Source organism: Saimiri boliviensis, chromosome 1 (genome assembly GCF_048565385.1).
Source record: "Saimiri boliviensis isolate mSaiBol1 chromosome 1, mSaiBol1.pri, whole genome shotgun sequence".
NCBI classification, from domain to species: domain Eukaryota; kingdom Metazoa; phylum Chordata; class Mammalia; order Primates; family Cebidae; genus Saimiri; species Saimiri boliviensis.
In genome coordinates, this window is record NC_133449.1 from 214,982,426 (window position 1) to 215,008,274 (window position 25,849).

Sequence of the window (25,849 nt, forward strand, 5' to 3'; positions counted from 1 at the left end):
GCACATGTACCCCTGAACTTAAAACTTGAAAAAAAAGGAAAAAAAGTGTCTTTTTCATCTAATTAACAAAACTTAATTTTGTGTTAAATTGGCTTAGTAATAAAAATGCAAAAATATTAAGTACATGTATTTATTATATACTTTTTTAAAACAAAGTTCTCTTTGTTCAATAAGCAATTATTGAATTCTGTTGGGTACAGAGTTTTTCTTGATAAACAACTGCTATGGTTTGAATGTCTCCTTCAAAACTCATGTTGTAATTTAATTGCCATTGTAACAGTGTTGAGAGGTGGAACCTTTAAGAGTTGATGAGGGCATGAGGACTGTGCCTTCATGAATGAATCAATGCCAGTATCATGGGAGTGGGTTAGTTATTACTCAAGTGGGTTCCTAATAAAAAGCATGAGTTCAGCCCACTTCCTGTATCTTGTACGCGGGCATCTGCCTTCCACCCTTTCACCGTGAGATGACTCCCATTAGATGCTGGCACCATGCTCTTGGATTTCCCAGCCTCCAAAACTGTGAGCCAAATAAACCTCTGTTCTTGTTAAATTACCCAGTCTGTGGTATTGTGTTACAGTCACAGAAAATAGACTGAGACAATAACCATATACTACTAAGATTAAAGTATATGGGATTTATCTCATAGTGAAAGTGATGTCTGTAGCTTTTTGCTTTGCTCTGTGGAAACTGTTTATCAGAATTTATATGTGTTTTAAAATAATCGACAGAGCCTATAAGAAATGGCTGTCTTGTAATCTGAGATGCAACTTCAATGAGCTTCAGAAAATAACAAAATTAAATAAGTGAATGATTAGGATTTATAACGTATACTTCATAGGCTGCAAACTTTTAGGAAGTGGAATTACGTTTTTGCCATGTATAATAATTCTCTCTGTATAAAACATATTGCATTTTGAAGGAATGATTACATTGCCAAAACTGAATAAAAGTGAACTGATTTCACATGGTAGGTAGCTTTTAACACTCAGTACAGTTCAGTTGGCAGGAGAAGGTAATGTTTGTTGATATTAAGTTAGGTCATCTTAAATCTGCAGGGAAGAAACTCTCACTTACAAATGATCACAGAAGATTTTAAAATTGTGAGATACTATTTTGAATTATTGACTTTTAACACCCAAGGCAATTGTTCTGGTAATTATCTTCTGAGGCCACATGGCCTTGCAGGTTTCTTACATGTGTCATCAAAGGAACAAATATTTGGCAATTTCCCAATTGTTAGCAGGTAACCTTTCCTGCTAGTGACATTTGAATGAAGTATGACTAACATTCATTCCTTTGCCTAGTGTCCCAAGATTAATTACCAGTAAAACCTCTAGGCTTCTGATAATACTAATTTGTAATATAATAACAATAGCAAACTAGTAAATTCATACTACTTAACATGTTCCAGACATTGTTTCTAAGTAGTTTAAATGTGTTTACTTATTGAAACCTCGTAACAGCTCTGTGTGGTATGATTGTCATTTCCCTTTTAGAGATGAGGAAACTGAAACACAAAGAAATCCAAGTTGCACTACTAGTAAGTGGCAAAGAAAGATTTGATTCAGGCAGCTGGCATCCAAATTCTGTTTCCATTCACCATAATACACAGCATCCAAGCAGAGCCACGGAACATTTAACAAACAGTAGTATTGCATAATTCATGGGAACTATCAGAAAACCTCAGTAGTAGATAATTTTCACAGTACCTTCTGTACTTTTTAACTTCATTGCAAAGTGTCTAAAGATAACCAAGGAAAAGATCTAGGGAAAATTCTGGCTAAAAGCCTACTACCACTAGCAAGTAACTGTTTACTTAAAATGAATGACTCAACTCAATTTATCTTACTGTATAGTTAATATTTTCTTGGTCTTTTAGGTAATGTAAGGCATATTATGGCAGAAGCTTGGTGTTCTATTGTGTATAATGTGTGTGTGTGTGTGTGTGTGTGTGTGTGTGTGTGTGTATGTGTGTATGTTTGCTGTTATTATTATTATTTTTTAGTTCTTTATTATTTATTATTAGACATGGGGTCTTGCTAAGTTGCTCAGGCTGGTCTCACACTCCTGGCCTTAAGCAGTTTTCCCACCTTCACTTCCTAATGTACTGCGATTGCAGATGTGAATCACCATGCCCAGCCATGTGTTTTGTTTTATAAGTGTGACCAAAGTGCAGTTTAATAACTTCCTTCAGGGAGGTGACCTGAAATAACCCATTGTTAGCCCACCTAACAGTGATGTCATAGGCTGCTTTTGCTAGTAATGATGTCTGCACTACAGAACTCTAACTTGTTCAATCCTTTTTTTGTTGTTCTTGTTATTTTCTTTACTAAGAACAGTAGAACCATATTTGTGTGTCACCATATGGGATCCTGTCCAAAGATCCTATCCGAGAATGGCTAAATGAACTAGTCTAGAGTTATCAGTGGGCTCCATAAAACTAGTAGTCCCAGAAAGAGTTACCATGTAGGTTCTTTTGAGACTCCATCAGGGTGAGGTGGGGGTGGTGCTTCTAGGGGTGATGGTGGGATATGCATTATGTAAAATAAGGCTTCTTGTCCTTAAAGTGCAAACATATTACCTGTGGATCTGGTTAAAACTGCAGATTCTGATTCAATAGGTCCTGGGTGGGGCCTGAGATTATGTGTTTCTCTAACTAACTCCCAGGTGATGCTGATCCCCCTGCTGCTGATTTCTGAGCAGCTTTCTCAGCTGAGATATCAAACAAGATATCTGCTGCTATAGAAGGCAACAGAATTCGAGTATGTGGCTTGTCCTCCTTTTATAAACCTATATTATAGGTTTATAAAAAGACAATTTACTTAAAAATTATTATAAACCATTTAATCAGGACATTCACAGTGGTCAGCAAGCATAATCTTATTCACATCCAGAACTGATTACTCTCTTGCTAAAAACTGACAGTGGCTACCAATGTTTTTAGAGTAAGAACCCTAATCCTTGCAACACCAGCAATCCCCTGCATGCTCTAGATGTGGCCAACTTACTCAGCTCATTGCATCCTACTCACCCCCAGCGTAGCATGCTCCAACGCAGGGTCATTCATTCTCTGGTCTAGGTTGTGCATCATAGATTTGTATATTTATAATAGCAATCTCCCTGCAGAAGTTACCTGAAGAAAGGGGCAGCTGCTCTAACACCAGTTAGAGCAATTGTTCCATATGCCAAGTTCTTTCCTGCTCAGAGCCTTTGAAATGTTGTTTTTGTTTTTGTTTTTCTGCCTAGAACCTTCCTTGTGTCTATTTACCTGGCAACTGTGAGTCACCTTTTAGCATAAATGTTATTTCCTGGGAAGTCATCCCTGATCATCTTGGCTGGGTGAGATCCCACTGTACTTCTTTTTGTCACAATTTTAAGTGAAATGTTAATTGATATAATTGGTATTTAATGTGTATTTCAGTCACTGAGAGTTTTAGGAGGGCAGGGATAGCTTACCATTTTATCCCCAGTGCCTGGCCTGGTTCATGACACTTTAGACTGGTACTGAGAGCATAGAACCTGCTTTTAAAAAGTATTCGTTGAATGATTGCAGGCCTATTCAATTTCCATGACAATTCTGTTTTATCCATTGATCTCTCTAAACTCTCATTTTCTCATTTCTAAATGGGCTAATAATATTGACCTTATTAATTAGTTTTGAGCTTTAAAGAGTAAATAAACATAAAGTACTCAGTACTGGCACATAGTAGGCACTTATATTAGATTCTTTCCATTTTTTTTAACAAATACTGAATGCCTGGAAAATATGTCTGACACATTTTTTTCTCCTCTGATTACTCCTGTGCTCTCTATACAATGATTTCTCCCTCTGCTTCTCAGTAACCCTCCCTTTCCAACTAAGAATACTTGCCTCCTAGGGTATGAGGTTCTCCCTTTTAGATATCTTTGTGCCTGGGAAAGTGTTACCCTAGCAGCTGTCATCTATTTGAAGATGAGAGGTAGACCAAATAAATATTCTCAAGTTCTATATATTTAGGACTCCTTAAGAACCTTTGCATATAGCTTGGGAGATTGGCAGTTTGAATTTTGCTATGATGTTTCACCTGCATTGAATCAAATCTAATCTAGTTTGGCAGTGACTACAATATTTTACATTCTCTCTCTTTATGGAACTTAGAAAATGTTTAATATGACTATAGAAACGTGTCTTTCTTTAGTAGTTAATGTGCTTCCAGTATTAGTATGTAAAATGACTGGGCATTATATTATAAGTAATACTATTATCATAAATTTCTGCAGCATCTTTTCCCAAGCAACTCAAACGATTTAACATATCATTTTACTTATGACCCAGGATTATTAGGACCATTTTACAAATGAGAAAAATTAGGTACAGAAAAATTGAGTACATTGCCTACTTGATGTTTTAAGTGGTCCTTGTTAGATGAGCAATTATTTTCTGAAAGTCCATTGTTTTTAAATGAATTCTAAAATGAAAACATGAGACTTTGTGAGGATGATTTTTAAAAAGAAGAAGTAATATTCTTCTGAGTTAATTTCTGAAAATGTTTTGTTTCTTAATTTGTTAAGTAAATTCTCTATTCAACTAATATTTAGTGAGTATCAAGCATACACCAGGCACTGTTTTAGACTGCAAATACAATGGTAAACATGCCATGCCAAATTTCCTTCATACATTCAGAACACCGGATCACCTGGATCAGCAGGCTGAGTTGTCCACCCTTTCTGTGCAGAAATTTTGGTGCAAGGGGACCCTCTCTCCTATACACCCAGACAGGTTTCCAGGCTTTCAGAATACTTGCTTGCTTGGTCCAGCAGCATGAGTTGCTCCACTTGTCCTGTGCAGAGATCTTGCTGGCTGCAGGAGGTCCTCTCTACTCCATGTGCAGGCGTATTTCCAGGCTTTCAGAGCACCGCTTATCTGGATCAACCAGCCTGACTTGCCCCACTTTTTCTTTGCAGATTCTGGTGCAGGGAAGCCTTTCTACTTCATGCCCAGGTAGAGCTCCAGGCATCTGGAGCACCCACTCTCCTTGGTTAGAAGTTTAGGCCATCCATCATACCTGTGCAGAGAACTTGGAGCCGAAGCGGTTTTCCAGCTCCAAGCCTAGGCACACTTCTGAGCACTTGGCGGCTGCTTCATTGTATTTTCCCTTGGCACTGATGCCTGTGCCTGACACTGGGGGACCTGTAAGTGGACCTGCCTGTTCTGGCTCCACCTTTTGTAACCCCTGCCGCCCCTTAAGGCTGAGTAGGTAGGTCAGACCACTGTACATCCCATGAATCAGCCTACTGCCTGAGGCAACAGGGAGCCTCTGCTAGTAAACAAGGATCAAATATATACCCAGCCACATTGGCCACAGCCAGTTTTTACCTGTAAGTGCCATCGATGGTCTTGTAGGTTGAATTCCACAGTCCAATGTAAAACCTGCCAAAAGAAGTGCAGATGTCTATAGAAGCAAAGCCAAAAGACCCTACCCAGCACTCTGTACAGTCACACCCCCAAGAAACAGGGGAAAAAAGAAAGGGAAAGAAAAAGAAACATTCTAGGGAAATAATGAAAAAGAAAGCATCCTACCTCCATGAAAATAACTACAAAAATTAGAAATGCCAGTGTCTCCAGATGAGAAGAAAACAGCACAAGAATTTTGGCATACTGAAAAATATAAATATACTGATACCACCAAAAGATTACACTAGTTCTCCAGCAATGGTTTGTAACCAAAATGGAAACTCAGAATTGACAGGGGGGAAAAAAAAAAAGAGAATTGAAAGCATGGATTGCAAGGAAGCTCAATGAGATCTAAGACAAGGTTAAAAATCAACACAAAGAAACTTCTAAAGCAATCCAGGAAATTAAGAAAAGACCAAATAGCTTAAAAATAAATAAATCAGAGCTTCTGGAATTGAAAAACTTATTTAAGAAATTTCAAAGTAAAACTGAAAGCTTTAACAATAGACTAGTCCAATCAGAAGAAAGAATCTCAAAGCTTGCAGACTGCTCTTTTGAACTAACTCAGACAAAAATAAACAAAAAATAATTTAAAAAATAAACAAAGTAATTAAGAAATATGGTACTATGAAAAGTAACCAAATCCATGAATGATTGGCATCCTGAGAGAGATGGAGAAAAAGTACACAACCCAGAAAATACACTTGAGGGAATAATTCAAGATCACCTGCAAGATACTATACAAAATGAACATCACTGAAGAATATAGTCATTGGACTATTCAAGATAAAAGAAAAAAAATCTTAAAGGCAGCTAAAAAATAAAGGGCAGATCACATACAAAGAGAAGCCCAACAGGTTAACAGCAGACTTCTCAGTAGAAACCTTACGAGCTAGTAGAGATTGGGGGCCTATTTTTAGCATTCTTAAGAAATTCCAAACAAGAATTTCATATTCCACCAAACTAAACTTCATAAACAAAGAAGAAATAAAATATTTTCTAGACAAGCAAGCACCAAGGGAATTCATTACCACTAGAGCAGCCTTACAAAAGATTCTTACGGGAGTTCTAAATATGGAAGCAAGGCCGGGTGCGGTGGCTCAACCTTGTAATCCCAGCACTTTGGGAGGCTGAGGCGGGTGGATCACGAGGTCGAGAGATCGAGACCATCCTGGTCAACATGGTGAAACCCCGTCTCTACTAAAAATACAAAATTTTAGCTGGGCATGGTGGCATGTACCTGTAATCCCAGCTACTCAGGAGGCTGAGGCAGGAGAATTGCCTGAACCCAGGAGGCGGAGGTTGCAGTGAGCCGAGATCGCGCTATTGCACTCCAGCCTGGGTAACAAGAGCGAAACTCCGTCTAAAAAAAAAAAAAAAAAAGGAAGCAAAATGAAGATATCTGTTAACAGAAAAATACACATAAACACATAGCTCACAGACCCTATAAAAGCAAGGACACAATAGAAACTACAAAGCAACCAGCAAACAATTTAATGATAGGATCAAACCCTCACATGTTAATATTAACCTTGAATGTAAATGGCCTAAATGCCCCCACTTAAAATGCACAGAGTGGCAAGTTGAATACACACACACACCCACACACACACACAGACACCAAAAAACAAAACAAAGCAAAACAAAACAAAAAACGTGTCCTCTGCTGTCTCTAAGAGACCCATCTCACATGTAATGACACCCTTAGGCTCAAAGTAAAGGGTTGGAGAAAGATATAGCTTGCACACAGAAAACAAAAGAGAGAAAGGGGTCATGATTTTATATCAGATAAGATATAGTACTCTAAATCAACAACAGCAAAAAAGAAAGAAAGGCATTACATAATGACAAAGAGTTCATTTTAGCAAGCACACTTAACTATTCCAACTACATACACACCCAACTTTAGAGCACCTGGATTCATAAAACAAGTACATCTAGACATATAAAAAGGTTTAGACAGCCACACAATAATAATGGGGGAGTTCAACACCCCACTGACAGCATGAGACATATCATCAAGGCAGAAAATTAAAAGTTGTTAAAAAAAGAAAATACTTATTCCATTGAAAAAATTGCCTTTATACAGCTTATATTCTGGGGAATTGATTGTTGAGGGAAAAGTGGAAAGCACAAACTTTATAAACTGATATAAAAAATTAGGTAAGTTCAGCTACTAATAAGTACCATGAAGTACTTTTAATTCTTTTTTTGAGGCAGAGTCTTGCACTGTCACCCAAGCTGGAATGTAGTGGTGCAATCATGGCTCACTGTAACCTCAAACTCGGGCTTAAGCAATCTTCCCACCTCAGCCTCCAAAGTAGCTAAGACTACAGTATGCACCATCTCACTTGGCTATTTTTAGAAACATTTTGGTACACATGGCATCTTGCTATGTTGCCCAGGCTGGTCTGAAACTCCTGGTCTCAAACAATCCTCCCTACTTGACCTCCCAAAAGTCCTGTGATTACAGCCACCATGCCTAGCATGCTTTTCTAAAATAGGGTGACTAATAGAGATTGACAGATTGAGTGATAAGGAAAGACTGTTTTGAAAAGCTGACACCTACTTATACTTACATATGGTTTTAGAGTAGATGGAAAATGTCCTTTTTTAGTATTAGCTATTTGTAACATCTGTACACTCTTCCAATATTCTTGTATGGGGGCTGGCAATTTTTTATATACCTAAGACCTGATAAAAAGTATTTTAGGCTTTGTGTACCATACAGTCTTCATCACAATTATTGAACTGAGGGAAGAAAAAGTACTATCTTTTCTTCACCAATTGCAAAGTTCTTGGCTGACACCCCATAACAAAGGACAGACTAACAAGAGGACAGCATAATGTATTTAAGGTTTTGTTTTGTTTTTTTGTTTTTTTTCACTATTCTTACCATTTTAATTGATACATAATATTTTACGTGTTTATGGGGTACATGTGAGTATTTATTAATGTACAGAATGTGTAATTATCAAGTCAGGGAAGTTGGGGTGTCCATCACATTGAGTATTTATTATTTCATTTATATCATTTCTATGTGTTGGGAACATTTCAAGTCCTCTCTTCTAACTACTTTGAAATATACAATATTGTTGCTAACTATAGTCATCCTACTCTGTTGCTGAACATAAGAATGTCTTTATTCTAACTATATGTTTGTAGCCAGTAATTAAATTTTCTTCAGGCTCCTCTGACCCACACACTATTCCAAGCCTCTGGTTTCTATCAGTTGATTCCTTACCTCTAATAGATCAAGTTTTATAGCTTCCACATATGAGTGACAGCATATAGTATTTGTCTTTTTGTGCCTAGCTTATTTCTCGTAAGATAATGACCAGTTCCATCCATGTTGCAGCAAATGACATGATTTTATTATTTTTATGGTCAATAGTATTCCATTGTCCATATATAGCATATTTTGTTTATCCATTCATGTGTTGATGGACACTTAGGTTGAATCCATATCTTTCCTACTATAAATAGTACTGCAATAAACTTGCAAATGCAGATATCCTGTTGATATACCGATTACTTTTCCTTTGGGGAGATATCTAGTAGTGGGATTGCTGATTAGTATGGCAATTCTGGCCAGGCATGGTGGGTCATGACTATAATCCAAGCACTCAGGGAGGGTGAGGCAGGAGGATCACTTGAGACCAGAAACTCAAGACCATCCTGGGCAACATAGCAAGACCTTGTCTCTACAATACTATAACTACCACTACTACTACTAATTTAAACATTATCCAGGCATAGTGGCATTTGCTTGTAGTCCCAACTACTTGGAAGGCTGAGGTGGGAGGATCACTTGAGCCCAGGAAGACTGAAGCTTCAGGAAGCTAAGATCACACCACTGAACTCGAACCTGGGCAGCAGAGTGAGACCCCCATCTCAAAAAACAAAGCAAAAACAAAACAAAACAAAAAAACCCACACAAACAATGCAATACGGTAGTTCTATTTTTAGTTTCTTGAGAAATCTCCATATTGTTTTACATAGTGGTTTGCACTACTTTACATTCCCACCAACAGTGTGTTAGTGTTCCCTTTTATCCAGATCATCACAAGCTTTTGTTATTTTTGTCTTTTTAATAATAGCCATTCTTACAGGGGTAAGATGATATCTCAGGGCCTGATTTGCATTTTTCTGACAAATAGTGATGTTGAGCATTTTTCATATGTTGGCCATTTGAATATCTTCTTTTGAGAAATGTCTATTCATGCATGTCCTTTGCCCATTTTTGGTGGTATTTTTTGAATTGTTGAGTTGTTTGAATTCCTTATATATTCTAGACTAGTTTCTTGTTGGATGACTAATTTGCAAATGTTTTCTCCCCTTCAACAGGTTGTCTTCAATTTGTTGTTTCCTTTACTATACAGAAGCTTTTCAGCTTTTCAGTTTAATTAAGTCGTTTGTCTAGTTTTGTTCAAATTGTCCGTGATTTTGAGGTCTTAGCCATAAAGTCTTTGCCTAAACCAATGCCCTTAAGTGTTTTCTCTAAGTTTTCTTCTAGTAGTTTTACAGTTTCAGATCTTATGTTTCAGTCTTTTATCCGTCTTGAGTTTATTGTTGTATAGGGTGAGAGATGGAGGTCCAGTTTCACTTCTTCTGTATATATGGATTTCCCATTCTTCCAGCACCATGTACTAAAGAAGGTGTTCTCTCCCCAGTGCATGTTCTTGACACCTTTGTTGAAAATCAGTTGGCTGTCAATATGTGGAATAATTTTTTGATCCTCTATTCTGTTACACTGGTTTATGTTTTTGTTTTTCTATTAATACTATGCTATTTTGGTTATGACAGCCTTGAGAGAGATTTCTAAACCAGGTAGCGAGATGCCTCCAGCTTTGTTCTTTTTGTTCAGAATTGCTTTGGCTATTAATGCTCTTTTTTGGTTCCATATAAATTTTAGGATTGTTTTTTCTAATTCTGTGAAGAATAGCGTTGATATTTTGATAGGGATTGCTTTCAATCTTTAGAATGCTTTGGGCAGTGTGGTCATTTTAACAATATTATTTATTCTGACTCATAAGCATAGGACTTTTAAAAATTCTTTTTATGTCTCCTTCAATTCCTTTCATCAGTATTTTGAAGTTCTTCTTGTAGAGATGTTTCACCTCCTTGGTTAATTTTATTCCTAGGAATTTTTTGTAGTCATAATAAAGGGGATTTCCTTTTTGATTCTTTTCACAGCTAGTTCATTATTGATGTACAGAAATGCTACTAATTTATGTACATTGATTTTGTTTTCTACATTTCTCATCCTATCTAAGAGTTTTTGTTGGAATCTTTAGGTTTTTCTAGATATAAGATAATCTCATCAGTAAAAAAAGGACAATTTAACTTCCTCTTTTCCAATTTGGATGCTTTTTATGCCTTTTTCTTGCCTCTTTGCTCTGGCTAGGACTTCCAGTACTATGTTGTACAAGAGTGGTGAAAGTGGGCATCCTTGTCTTGCTACAATTCTTAGAGGAAAGAATTTCAACTTTTCCCCTTTTAGAATAATATTAGCTGTAAGTTTGTCATATATGGCTTTTGCTATGTTGAGGTACGTTCCTTCTATGCATAGTTTGTTGAGAGTTTTTTTAAAACTTTTTTTAGAGATAGGGTCTCACTCTGTCATCCAGTCTGCAGTGCACTTGCCACAATCATAGCTTACTGTAACCTCAAACTCCTGGGCTCAAGCAATTGTCCTGGTTCAGCCTCCCATATAGCTAGGACTATTGGCATGCATCAGTATGCCCAGCTAAGTTCTGTTTTTTTTGTTTTGTTTTGTTTTTGTTTTCTTTCCTTCTTTTGTACAGTCAACATACTGCTGTGTTACCCAGTCTGGTCTTGAATGACTGGCCTCAACTGATCCTCCCACCTTTGCCTCCCAAAGCTCTGGCATTATAGACATGAGCCTCCATGTCTGGCCTCTTGAGAGTTTTTAATCACAAAGGGATACTGAATTTTCAAATCCCTTTTCTTTGTCTATTGAGGTAATCATATGGTTTTTCTTCTTTATTCTGTTGATGTGATGTATCAGGTTTATTGATTTATGCATGTTAAACCTTCTTTGCATTCCTGGGATAAATCCCACTTGATGAAGGTGTATTTTTTTATGTGCTGTTGATTTTGATTTGCTGGCATTTTATTGAGAATTTTTGTATTTATGCTTATTAAAGATATTGACCTGTAGTTTTCTGTTTTTGAGTGTTCCTGTCTGGTTTTGGTATCTGGGTAATGCTGGCTTATAGAATGAGTTAAGAAAAAAAAATTTCCTCCTTTTTATTTTTTAGAATAGTTAGAGGAGAAATGGTGTTTTTCTCTGAAAGTTTGGCAGAATTTGGCACTAAAAACATCTGGTCCTGTACTTTCCTTTGTTGTGAGACTTTGTGTTACTCTTTTCATCTCATTAGTTGTTATTGGTCTGTTCAGGTTTTCTGTTTCTTCCTGAATTAATCTTGGTAGGTTATACGTATCCAGGAATTTATCCCTTTCCTCCAGGTCTTCCATTGTTGCTGTATAGCTGTTCATAATAATCTCTGATGATCTTTTGTATCTTTCAGTGGTTTCAGTCGTAATGTCTTCTTTTTCATTTCTGATTCTGTTCATTTGGATCTTTTTTCTTTCTTGATTTATTGATTTTGTTTCTATGTTTTAAAAATAACCTTTCTTCACTTATCATTTGTATTTTTAAAGTCTCTTTTTTATTTCGTTCTGCTCTGGTCTTTATGATTTCTTTCCTTCAACTAATTTGAGGTTATGTGTGTTCTTCTTTTTCTAGTTCCTGGAGGTGCATCATTCAATTGTTTATTTGACATATTTCTTCTTTTTTCATATAAGCAGTTATTGCTATAGACTTCCATCTTAACAATGCTTTTATTGTACCTTGAAGGTTTTGATATGTTGTGTTTAAATTTGCATTTGTTTTAAGAATTTTTTTTCTCTTTAATTTCTTTCTTGACCCAATGGTCATTGAGGAGGATGTTGTTTAACTTCCATGTATATTTTTACAGTTTCCAAAATTTCTTTTGTTATTGATTTCTAGTTTTACTCCTTTATTATGATTTTCATTTTTAAAAATTTGTTGAGATCTATTTTGTCTAACATATGGTCTATCCTGGGAATGTTCCTTGTGCTGATGAGAAGAGTATGTATATTTAGTATAAGTTTTATATAACACGAGAGCCTTCCAAAATGAAGACCCAATAACACAGGACAAACTGTATTTTTTATGGACAGTTATGCAGGAGTATTATTGGACACAGGAAGTATGATCTGGGAGAAACTTAGCAAGGCCTGTTTGCTCAGGTCCATAATAGCCTCCCTGTGGAAAAAAAAATGTATATTAATTGAAAGTTTTATAAATGAATGATAGGTCCTTATATTTATATATATCATTAGCCTTTTATACAACAAAGTGCAATGTTATAAAACTAATTTTCCAATTAGATTTTAATTTTATTTTAGTTAATTTTCACAGTGAACTAAGCTGTGACATCCAAATTTAGTGTTTCCTTGAAATAATTTTCTTATGATATTTCACCTCTTTTTAATTTATTGACCTGGTGTTTTAAGTTTTTAATCCTTATTTTACGTACTATAATTTCTATTTTTACACTTTCTCTCTAATACCTGGATTGAAAATGAGTCAGCCTCTTCCCTTTGGTGAGAGATGCTCATTAGTGCCTGGTTAATTCAGAGTCCTGAGCTTATGGCACACTCTTCCACAACACTGCTGCCAAACCCACTTTAGTGTCTCAGCAGGAGCTTGTCATTAACAACATTCTTGTAGAAAGTAGAAAGTAAAAATTAAGCAGGATGGGAAAGCCAAGTGCTAGTGTACCATGTATGTGTAAACCTTTGTTACCAATAAATACAGTCTCCTGGTGGGTTGGTGGTTGAGTTTCTTGCCTGAAACCACCCTTCTTTTGAAGCACTAACAAGTTGAGATTCTTGAAAGGAGTTTAAAGTAATGTATGCAGCCCTTCAGTGTTATTGAGAAGACATTTGTTTATCTAATCTATGAAACATTTGACAAAGAAGGCAAATGAAATTGAAAGTAGCATCTTTATTAATATGATTTTTACTGGTAAAATCTGGGTCAGAGAATATTGCTTTAAATATGTGGCTTACCAATACTGCTTTCCAGAATTAAGCTTATCCCTCCATACTTCCAACCCCACAACACCCCACTTATTACTCCCTAAACCACCAAAAGAGCTGAAAACTACAGGACTTCCTTGCAGTGGCAGAGCTTGCCCTATTAGACCCTAACAGATAGATCAGGCCAGAATGCAAGCCTTTGCAGTTAGAGAAACCCCAAAAGAGAAAAGCCAACTGGGCTAAGACAGCCAACCTAATTCCTTTCCCCAAACTCAACACTCAGATGGGTCACTCCTCTTTTGTTAATGCCAGGAAAATGAGAAGTAGGGTGAGACCAAAAGTGTGACTCATATTAATGGGAAGAACATACAAGAGTCCAGGTGTGGGTTAGATGTTGCTCTAATGGGAGAATACCTCTTAGGTAAAACTATTGATTGAGGGAGGCAAAGTGGATGACACTGCTTGAACAATGGATACTTCAGGCAGATCTAGAACTCACTGACATTCATCTCTTTCACTACAGAAGACTCCATAAAGACACACTGGGAGAATTTTATATTAGAAAAACAAATGTCTGGCCCAGAAGGCAGAGGGAAAGAAAAATGAAAGAGTTAGACCTATATTTTGTGGAAAGGGTAAGGGACTATGGGGAAGAAAAAATACCTTTCCTCGCTCATTGCAAGGTTCATGGCTGAGGCACCTATAATTAAAGATATTAACAAGAGAAAAGCATAAAAATATATTTAATATCAATTTTACATGACATGGGAGCCTTCAGAAAGAAAGACCTGAAGACACAGGGAAACCTGTCTATTTTATGCTTAAGTGTGATGAAGAACGGACAGTGTGGCAGAAGTATGATTGGACAAAGGGAGTATAATTTCATGGCCATATACCAGGGGGAATTTAGCAAGGTCTGATTGCTCACATTCTTCTCTGTGTCCCTGTGTCTTCAAGATGAGGACATTTCATTCTGCCAGTTATATGGTGTGCACCTCTTGGAATGAGGATCTTATGTTCTACTTTAGAGGAAACTCAGAATTCCTTTAAGGCCTGTTTCAGGGGAAAAGGGGAGGAGAAGGTCAAAGAGACCTTCCTGCCACTGCTGTTTTCTCAAATGCTAAGGTCCCATATTTTGGAGGTAGTGCATCCTAAACTCCATCAGGACTAACTTAAAGAGCAGGTTAAAATAATTAAACTGTAGCTGAGTCATAAATAAAATAATTAAATTATAGCTGAGCCATCTTGAAAGGAATAGGGGAATATCAGAATGAAAGAGAGCACAGGAAGAATATCCCAAATAGTGTAAGAAATTAAAAACTTAAGGTAAAGCAATGTTTATGGATGAGCACCTGGCAAAGATGCTGACTTTCACCAGGTTTCCAGGGCACAGACCTTAGAAACATCTGGAATCTCATAAGCATTACTGTCCAGCCAGGTCTTATTAGATTATGAATGAGGCCCTAAATATCTTGGAATATTGGGAAATCAGAGAAAATCATAAGGCTGATATGTAAGGCATTATGGAGAAACTTAAAAGGCAGCTAGAAGAGTTTAGATTTAATATATATTCTGGGAAGTGTTTTGATTAAAACAAGAGAAAAAGAAAACCTAAACTGTATTAATAGTGTTAGAATCAGAGAAGAAGGGACACATTAGGGAAAAAAAAATGAACATTCGATTCGTTTTGAAAGGAAGAATAGGGGAAGAGATATTTATTTTATTACATCTAACAATTCAAAGAAGGAAAAAGTACTGCTAAGGCATTGAGCCTGGAGATGAGCACATGTTGGTGATCTAGACAGAACTACGGAACACGGCAATGAGCATAAAAGAGAAAGGTCAGAGCCAGAGATGGATAATCTGGAAAGTTCTGCATAAGAAGAATCATTCAAGTCAAAGGGTAACAGAATCACTAAGCCAAGTAGAAAGCAGTGAGGCTGGAGAAAGCTAAGGCCATGGCTCTGGGGAAGCTCCCCTGAACCAAATGCCCTTTCCTGCCACCTGTTTTTGTAAATACAGTTTTAGTCCACCACAGCCTTGATCCTTCATTTACATATTGTTTATAGTTGCTCTTATGCTCCAAGGGAAGAGTTGAGTAGCTGACACAGAAACCAAATGGCTTGCAAAACCTAAGTATCTCGCCCTCTATAGAAAAAACTTGCCAACCCCAGATAAAAGAGGAAGAGCTCCCAGAAAAGATATGCCAAAAAGGAAGTCTGAACCCAAGAAAGCATAGCTGCAAGGAAGTCAAGAGAGAATATTTTAAAGGAGTGGGTGAAAAGAAAGGATACAGTGGATGTGGGGAGGATGAGGCTTGGGGGAAAAAATCTTTGAACGTATGACTAGCAAGTAATTATTTGCCATTCCGAAATATCAATTTCTAGATGGACCAAACCTAACACAAAATACTCAACAGATGTATTTCTTTCTCACTTCCTTCCTTCTTTTCTTCCTTTTTTAGCATTAAAACAAATCTATTTCTTTCTGCCTTACTTCCTTATTTTCTTTCTTTTTTAGTATTAAAACAGTATTAAAACATTTCTTTTTTCTTTAGTAGTAAACATTATTTCTTTTCTTCCTTCTTTAATATTAAACGTGTAGCACTGATTTAGGTGCTATTGAAAGATACCTAAAGACAAGAGGCACACCCATAGAAAGTCATGTAGTAAAATAGTACTAGGTCGTAACAAGACAATATATGTGAAAATGTAGCACGCTATATGAAATTAAAGAATTTTGCATTGAGGCAATACATTATCGCATACCATATACATGGTTTGGACTGAGTGCTTTGCATTCAGTGGCTATTGTCAATAAAATGTCAAAGCAGGCTTTGAGAAATTTGGAATTATAGTATAATTTGGACAGCACAAACAAATTCTTACTATCTTTGTGACCTTGGGACAAGTTACTTAATTTCTCTTCATTTTACTTTGTTCATTTGAAAAACTGGTAAAATCATCACCCATTCCATAGTACTATCTCTCATATTCACCCTGGCATCTGCATTTCCATTGCATGATTTACAGAGCTGTATATTATTCATGCTCTGTTGATTGTCTAGCTTCATCTCCCACCTTCCTCAAGGCAGACTCACTTCAGCCACATGAGCACTGCTTGTCTTTGCAACATTTCACCAGTTCTTGTGTCTTCCTGGAAAGTACTCCCCACCTTGATCTTGTCAATGCTGATAAATTTCTACACCTTCTTAAAGACTTGGCTGAAACATGATCTGCTTTGTGACTTATCCATGTTCCCTTGAAAAATTTAAAGCATCATCCTCTGCATTTCCACAGTGCCTCATACTTAAAGCACTTAGACTTAAGGTGAGCAAATAATTTATCATCTTAACTGAGACACTTTTAAAAGTGAAAGAGGATGACATTAGTAAATACACCAGGGCAACAGACCTAAACCAGGACTGTCCCAGACAAACTCAGATCCATAGTCACTCACCTTTTCCTAATGTTGTGGTAATAGGTAATAATTTTTTACTTGTCTGTCATCTCCTCCCCACCCCCAACAAAATATACACACGTATGCACAATCCTTAAATCCCTGGAAGGGGATGGCCTCAGCGCCTGGTATGATGACTGACACATAGGAAGCTGTTGGTTTGTCAATTAATTTATTGATTAAATCATGACAATTTTATTGGAAGAGAACATTATAGTATAGAAAAAGAAAAGGAGGTGGGAGGGTACCTTTACAAGCAAATAAACTCCCCTGAGTAGAACAGATGTTTGGGGATTGGAACATAATTTGGGAAAAGATTGTAGAACTCTTGATCCTCAATCAGGATAAGGATTTTTAACAGTGGAGGAAGGAAAAGGTTAAAAAACGGAATAGTATGAGGATAACGGATAATTTTATGCAAGATGAATTGAAGTGAGTGGAAGGAAGAGGGAACTGCAGAGACTATTTGGATAAAATATTAATTATGAAAGCCTGGATTAGGAATATTTGCCATTTTACATTTTATGCTTGAGGGGAAAGTCAAGACCCTTTAGGCTGCAAGTAACAGAAATCCAAATTAGCCTGGTTTAATCTAAAAGGGGAAATTGGCTGGGTGCGATGGCTCAGGCCTGTAATTCCAGCACTTGGGAGGCTGATGTAGAAGAGTCGCTTGAGGGCAGGCATTTGAGGCCAGACTGAGCAACAGAGCAAGACCCCATCTCTACAAAAAAAACAAGAAAGAATTAGCTGGGTATGGTGATGCACACCTTAGACCCAGCTACTTGGGAAGCTGATGGTGGAGAATCACTTGAGTCCAGGAGTTTGGGGCTGCAATGAACTATAATCATGCCACTGAACTCCAGCCTGAGTGACAAAGTGAGACCCTGTCTCAAAAGAAATTAAAAGGGGGTAGAAGGACTGAATTTATCAACTCAGCAAGCATAAATATGTAGGCATTGCTAGATCCAGGTTCTCAAACAGTGTTATCTCATTAGAAATCTTCTCTCTTGCTTCTTATTGTATCAGATTCATTCTTAGTCAATTTCTCCCCAAAATGGCCTTCAGCAACTTTCAGCCTACTTTCTACCAGCATTAACAACCCCAGTAGAAAGAGAACACTGCTTTGACAACAATTCTAGCAAAAATCCTAAACAAGTTTCTCATTGGATACCTGCCCATTCCTGAACCAGTCACTGTGATGCAAGGGGTTATGGTCTGATTGGCCAGGCCTTGGTTATGTGCCCACTCCAGATGACAGAGTCAGCTTCACCAAAACCAAATAATCTAAGTGTGTGGGGCGGGGGTGTGGAGGGAGGATTGAGAGGATGGAGGAGTGAGGGACACAGATAGAAGCAGGGATATCTTGCTAAAGGAAAACTAACTTGTTTTGAAAAGAAAGAAAATGGGTATTAGGAAGCAAAACCAATAATGTTCTCCACATAAAGTCTATGGTGTTATTTCTTAGGTTTGAAGATAACAGTGAGCTCCTTTAGATCATCAAAATCAAATCACAGAAAAAAAAATTAAGAGGAACATAAAAGTAATGATATTCCAAATGAGCAAGAATAAAAAAATATATTTGTTTTGAAGTATTTTAGATTGCATTTATGCAAGATATTTAAAATATAAGAGCTAAAATATAATTTGTTACCTTTAACCTTATAAATATGTTGTTTATTATAATAGTAGACATCTCATGCTTATTATGTATAGAAAACAGAAATTATTATTTCACCTTTCCATCCAAACTACAAATGCAACAGTATAGAAATGTTTGATTACTGATCTTTGAGAAAGTCATTATGGAGCCAGAGGAGGGTTGAAAGGACAATTTAAATGGCCCAATTTTTGTTGAATTCTATATATAGTTTTATTGTGGAACCAATTAATAAAACTCTTCAGTTTGATATGACAAGGTCTGTGGATGTAAGAAACATTCATAAATTTGTTTGTAGAATTGATAGCATAATTCTGGAAAAACTACAAATGTGAATTTTCCCATAGTACAATTTTAGTGTTCCTAGTTGTCTAGATTAAAAAAAAAATTTAGAAATAATGTCTATTATTATTAAATTAGAAAAAGAAACAAAAAACTTTTCGTTAAGAGAAAGAAGATTTATGACATACAGGGAAACTAGCACTGACCTTTGAAGTGTTGTCACTGTGGTCCTCACAAGTTTTTGTTGTTGTTGCTTTTGTTTATTTTTTCCATAAATATCCGTGGATATCTCAGAAACAATATTGGGTTGGATGGACCATTGATCTGAAATAATGTAATTCTCTTATGAGGTAAATATTAATAAAAACCATTTCCACAGCATCATGCTTGTGTAAGTGGTAAGAATTTAGTCATAGTCATTGATACCTTACTAAATCATTTTGATTCCTTTCAAGAACGTACCTTTCAAGAACAAGTTTCTGACACAGAAAATAACCTGAACCAAGAATCCAGCTTGGTGGAAGCCATCTTTAAAGTATTGTACCATTGCAGTTTTTCTCCACAAACGTTTGGAAATGTTTTTGTGAGCTACATGGAGGAAGAGCAGTTATGGGACTTTTTGTATAACATCCCAGGTATGAGACATTTACTATTTGTAAAAGAAATGTTCTATAGATACTTATATATGACTTTAAAGATGTTTAGAAGTTGTATTGATATTGGTTTTGCTGAATCTGTTGTTTGTAAAAGTTTACCTTACATTTTTTCAGTATAACGCCTTCTGTTGGAAATCATTAATTGTTAGTTCCTGTAAAATTACATATACTTTGGGACATGATGGAAGGAAGATTGAAAGGAAAATATTTTCTTTTTTTAATGATTAGGGAAAGTTCTATCATAAAAATTTATTTTAATATTTATCACAGACTATGTTTTGCTATTGAGCATATAAGATATTAGTAAGATGTGAAAAGTATTTTGTGATTCTTGGGTGCTTTTATTCAGCAACTTAATGTACAGCACTATTGGTCAATTTCTTCAAACGTATAAGACATTTATTATTATGACCATAGTGTGTCTCTCTACAGGCAAGCATGTCCTATGATCCCTTTGGAGAGAATATATTTTTCCCATCTGTATTATTCTTCTTCCTACAGCTAGAAAGGATAATAAAGACAATGCAAGTTGTATATTTGAACAGGAGATTTTGATGGGCTGCCTGTTATCTGACCAGTGTCACATTGTCTCATCCTTAATATTCTGCCTTTAAATTTTCATATTTAATGTCTTGGGAAAACAAAGGATGAAAACTTAAACAATGATGATGATATTATTATTATCCTACTATTCCAATAGTGTTTTCACAGTTTACATTTAGTTTTCAACCTATAAACTTTCTTATATCCTGCTTTGGAACCTGAGTTTTCATTAAATATTTCCTAGGCTCCATATAAAAGATCCAACTAGTTCATAATCATGGTTTCATTCCTCCTAGACTTTTTGACTATCCTCCCGATATTACTTGAATATTATTCTTGCTGTTTTAAAGTCATTATGTTTCATTTTCTCTTGGTCATTATCCCTATGAAATAGCAATAGATAACTTCATGATATGATTTTCAAAATTCAAATCTGTCATTTAAAGTTTCTGTAATAATGATCTCCTTTTAAAGTGTTATCTCCTAGTTTCCATGCATTCCCTTATTGCTTCTTGCTCCCCCAAAGGAAGGGCATATTTCTAGGTAAAAGGATGGAATTAGGAGCTTGTGTTTCTGATGTTGTCTTCACTGAATTGAAAGAAAAAAGTCCTTGAAATTCCTACCACCCTCTGCTGTTTTTAGTTGTTTCTGGCGAAGTAAGAGCTGGATTTTCTCACAAGATTATAAAGAATCTATGACCCTCATGCTTCAACCTCTGTCCTTCAGTTATTAGGTTCTTGAACCATCTTTGACACTCAGCACAAAACTATACTGAAAATGACCTAGAAGATATTAATGGATTTCAGGTGCTGCTGAGGGAAAATGAAACTGTTTCTTGCTCCTAATTTGACTTATCTCCAACTGCATATTGAGAAAACCCTCCTCCAAATGGCCAGACAAGTCTCTGGAAACAGACGTTGCACATATTCCGAGTCTGAATTATGTGTGGAAGCTCAAAGGGGCAGAACTTCAAATGGGTGAAACTCCTCTATCCTTTGTACAAGTTGTTGCTCCATAAACATTAAATGTTCTCTGGAAACTGATGCCTGAAGTGGTCATGAGGGTCTGAACATTTATCTTTTCTCTCCTATTTTAGTCTTTGAAAAGGTCTTTTTCTTTCTTCTCTTAGTAATCAAGGTTATTTTGAAAGTCCTAATAAGATAATACAAGGTACCAATTCATAACAAAATAAGCCTTTTACTATGACTTTTGTTTCATTTGAAAACATAACATGTTTACAAGAAATATAGCTGAGACATAGTCATAAACCCATAATATTTATATTTTATTAATAATAGATCTATGCTTCAGTAAATATAATTAACCTACCCAGCTTAACTAAAGTACATCTTTTTAAAACTTCACGGCTGGAGTTTCCTCCTGCTAAATCACTATAATTTCAGCATGGCTTACCTATAAAGCATCACAGTCTTATCATTTTAGGGTAAAAAGACAAAGATTAAATGGTCAGTATCTTCATCTTATTGTTGAGTAAACAGAAAGCAGAGATATTAAGAGAGTTTCCTAAGATTGTCCTCCAATTAAGTTGGACAGACTTAGCACAGGAAACCAGATTGCCTGTCCCCTAAGTCAGCAGTCCCCAGCCTCTTTGGCACCAGGGACCAGGTTCATGGAAGACAATTTTTCCACCAGGAGTGGTACAGTTTTGGGATGAAACTGTTCCAGCTCAGATCATCAGGCATTGGTTAGAGTCTCATAAGGAGCAAACAACCTAGTTTCCTCGCATGCGCAGTTCACAATAGAGTTCACGGTCCTATGAGAATCTAAAGCCACTAATGATTGACAGAAGCTCAAACGATAATACTCACCCACCTGCTGCTCACCTCCTGCTGTGTGGCCTAGTTCCTAACTGGTCACAAACTGGTACTGGTCTGCAATCTGGAGGTTGGGGACCCCATCCTAGGCCATGTTATTTCTCATTTTTTTTCTATGAGACTAAATTTTTTTGAGACACTAACTTTATAAACATTTGAATTCAGAAATGAATTATACAGTCTGATTTTATAATTGGAATTCTATCTAACACATAATTCCTTAGGGTGGACATGAGCCAGGGAGGGAAGACAAGAATGAAAATACCCACTTAAGATTACTGTAAAAGCTATAAATACAAAAAATAATTAAGTTAGGGACCTAATGTGGGCGTTTCTAAGGCCAATGTACTCTATAAGAAATAAATTTGTGAGCAATCATTGGACACCTATGTTTTCAAAGTAAATCAAGCATTTTTCAGTTAGACAAATGAAAATGTCCAAGCGTAGGTTACTTCAGCTGGTCTTTCAGACAATGTCAAAACAGGCTTGTAAATGAGGCAAATACTGTCAAAAATGCCCCATCTAATATGATAGTAATATACTCAACAAATATTGTTTACTTGGTGCCTCGATATGGCATTGAGCTTACTTTTGTTTTCTGAATCAGTTTTCTTAACTCTCTCACAAACTTTGGGAAAAAAGCTTTCAATAATATAGGAAAATTTCTCAATTAAAGGTTGAGATCCAGGGTTTCCACTTTGGTTCTCTACTCCTCCTCAGCCTCATAAAGGCATTTAAGAAGAGTTGTTTAGAGAGCATATATGTGCTGCTAAATTGTCTTCTTGTTGCCAAAATTAGTTGACGGTATCTTATCTTCCTATTAGGCACAGTGATTGGCTCTATCACCTACATAAATACCTGCAGCATAGTGTAGGCAGATTTTAAATGTAACCTTTCCATACTGAAAGGCTGTCTGTTCTGTGTGGTAACTAACCATTTATTCTGAGCCTTTTGTCGCCATTCAGTTTGTTTGCAATACACTTTTTCTTTTTTTGAGACGGAGTCTCACTCTGTAGCCCAGGCTGGAGCACAATAGTGCGATCTTGGCTCATTGCAACCTCTGCCTCCTGAGTTCAAGTGATTCTCCTGTCTCAGCCTCCCAAGCAGCTGGGACTACAGGCACACACCACCACACCTGGTTAATTTTTGTATTTTTAGTAGAGACAGGGTTTCACTATATTGGCCAGGCTAGTCTCAAACTCCTGACTTCGTGATTCGTCCACCTCAGCCTCCCAAAGTGCTGAAATTACAGGCGTTTGCAGTTCACTTTAAAAAATGTCTTAAAATATTTTATTGAGTGAATATAATAAAATTCACTTATATCAAGTGAAGAGTTCAGTAAGTTTGCTCAATGTATAAATCTGTGTAACAACCACAATAAAGATATGGGATATTTTCTGTTATCTTCAAAGGTTCTTTCATTCCCCCTTTGCAGTCGGTTCACCTTTCAACTCTCAGCCCCAGGAAGACACTGACCTGCTTTTTGTCATGAGAGTTTACTTCTGGTATTTTACAATCTCATATAAATAGAAATCTATGTATTCTTTTGTGTCTAGCTTCTTTTGCTCAGCTTAATGTTTTTGAGAATTTTATGTTTATCGTTAGTTTATTTCTTCTCATTGCGGAGCAGTATTTCACTGAGTAGTATTTTTTTTAATCCACTTACCAGTTGGATAGACATTTTGATTATTTCTAGTTTTTGGCTACAGTGATTAAAGCTGCTATGAATACTAGTGGATAAGTCTTTGTGGTCAGGCCTGGTGGCTCATGCTTGTAATCCTAGCACTTTGGGAGGCCGAAACAGGTGGATCACTTGAAGTTGGGAGTTCGAGACCAGCCTGACTCCATTAACATGGTGAAACCCCATCTCAATAATTTAAAAAAAAAAAAAGTTTTTGTGTGACTACAGTCATCCCTCAGTATATGTGAGGAATTCATTCTAGGAACCATTCCCCTTAATAACAAAAATCCATATACTCAACATACACTTAACTCCCGCAGTCAGCCCCACAGAACCTGCATATATGCAGGTTTTGCATTCTGCAAATATGGTATTTTCAATCCACATTTGATTGAAAAAAATCTCCATATAAGTGGACCTGTGCAGTCCAAACCCATGTTGTTCAAAGGTCAACTATTTATGTTTTCATTTTCACTAAGTACTTAGAAGTGGAAATGCTAGGTGATATTATAAGTACATTTTTAACTTCATAAGAAACTACTAGTGGCTCACGCCTGTAATCCCAACACTTTGGGAGTCTGAGGCAGGCCAGTCATGAGGTCAGGAGATCAAGACCCCCCCAGCCAACATGGTGAAACCCTGTCTCTACTAAAAATACAAAAATTAGCTGGGTGTGGTGGCTCATGCCTGTAACTGCAGCTACTTGGGAGGCTGAGGCACGAGAATCCCTTGAATCTAGGAGGAGGAGGTTGCAGTGAGCTGAGATCATGCCACTGCATGCACTCCAGCCTGGCGACAGAGTGAGACACTGTTTCAAAAGAGGAAGAAGAAGAAGAAGAAGAAACTGTAAAACTGTTTCACAAAGTAGTCATATATCTTTATATTCTGCCCAATAATGTATAAAAATTTTGTTTGCTCCAGATTCTTGCCAACACTTGAAATTGTCTTTTTAATTTTGGTCATTCTAAGGGGTAGGTAGTATGAACTCATGAAGCTTTAATTTACATTTCCTTCATGAGTAATGACATTGAACACCTCTTCATGTTCTTAGTGACCATTGAAAATATTCTTTTGTAAAATATCTATTCAAAACTTTTGTCCACTTATTAGTTGGTTGTCTTACTGAGTTATAAAGAGTTCTTTATATATATTGCACATAAATGCTTCATTTTATACATATATTGATAAAATTTCTTCCATGTCTATGGCTTACTTTTTAATTTTCCTAACAAGGTCTTTTAATGGAGTGAAGTTTATAATTCAGATAAATCCAGCTTATCAGTTTTTTAAATCATAGTGCTTTTTGTGTCCCAATTGGATTATCTAAATTATACTAATATTTCTCCTCTGATTTCTTTTGGCAGTTTTATAGATTTAGTTATGTTTAGTTCTATGATGGATTTTTGGTATAGTGAGATAAGTGTTGGGGTTTGTATTTTTCCATTTGGCTATATAATTTTTCCAGAACCAGTTTTTTAAAAAGACAATTCTTTATAAATTGCATTACTTCAATGCTTTTGTCAGAAATAAATGGACCAGGTGATCAAACAGATGCATCTATCTCTGGACTCTCTATTATGATACATGGCACTACAGATTTATATTGTTACCTGCTTTCAATTTGCTCCATTTAATCTTCATTTTCCCTCTATTTTGGCCCTCTTTTGGATTAGCTGAGTATTTATTGGTACTGCATTTTACATTTTCTAATGGCTTTTTTATTTACTTTAGTAATTTCTCTAGGGTTTACAATAGTATCTTTACTTATCACAGTTGACTTTTTAATAACATACCACTTTGCATCTAATGTAAGAACCTTACAGTGCTACATTTCCATTTACTTCCTCCCTATCTTTTATTCTATTGTTGTCATACATTTCATTCCTACAGATATTATAAACCCTACAATTTGTTTTTGTTTTTGCTCCAATATTATATTTTAAAGAAATTTTTAAAAGGCTTTTATATTTATCCATATATTTATAATTTCCACACCCTTCTTTGTGTAGATCTGAGTTTCCAATAGGTATCATTTTCCTTCTACCTCAAGTACTTCCTTTAACGTTTTTTGCATTACAAATCTTCTGGCATTAAATTATTTTAACTTGTGATTGCTTATCAAAAAATATTTTGCCTTCAGGTTTGAAATATTTTTCAGTAGATATGGAATTCTAGGTTCAGATTTTAAAAATTCTTTTTTATTTT

The 25,849-nt window shown here is 36.2% G+C and overlaps 1 protein-coding gene across 2 annotated transcripts in view; it reads left to right on the forward strand.

Moving 5' to 3' along the window:
• The window catches only part of KIAA0825 (KIAA0825 ortholog), a 466,326-nt gene that overhangs the window by 174,650 nt on the left and 265,827 nt on the right, over positions 1 to 25,849 (forward strand). The window contains exons 15-16 of one of the 2 annotated variants that reach the window (XR_012513095.1): positions 3,250 to 3,342; positions 19,385 to 19,461. Coding sequence is in view for 1 of the 2 variants with exons in the window: in XM_039470047.2 (XP_039325981.1) it covers positions 19,385 to 19,564 (180 nt within the window). In the remaining variant the exon portion in view is untranslated. Of the gene's footprint in view, positions 1 to 3,249; positions 3,343 to 19,384; positions 19,565 to 25,849 lie in introns of those variants that run through there. The other variant, XM_039470047.2, reaches the window with a different exon arrangement.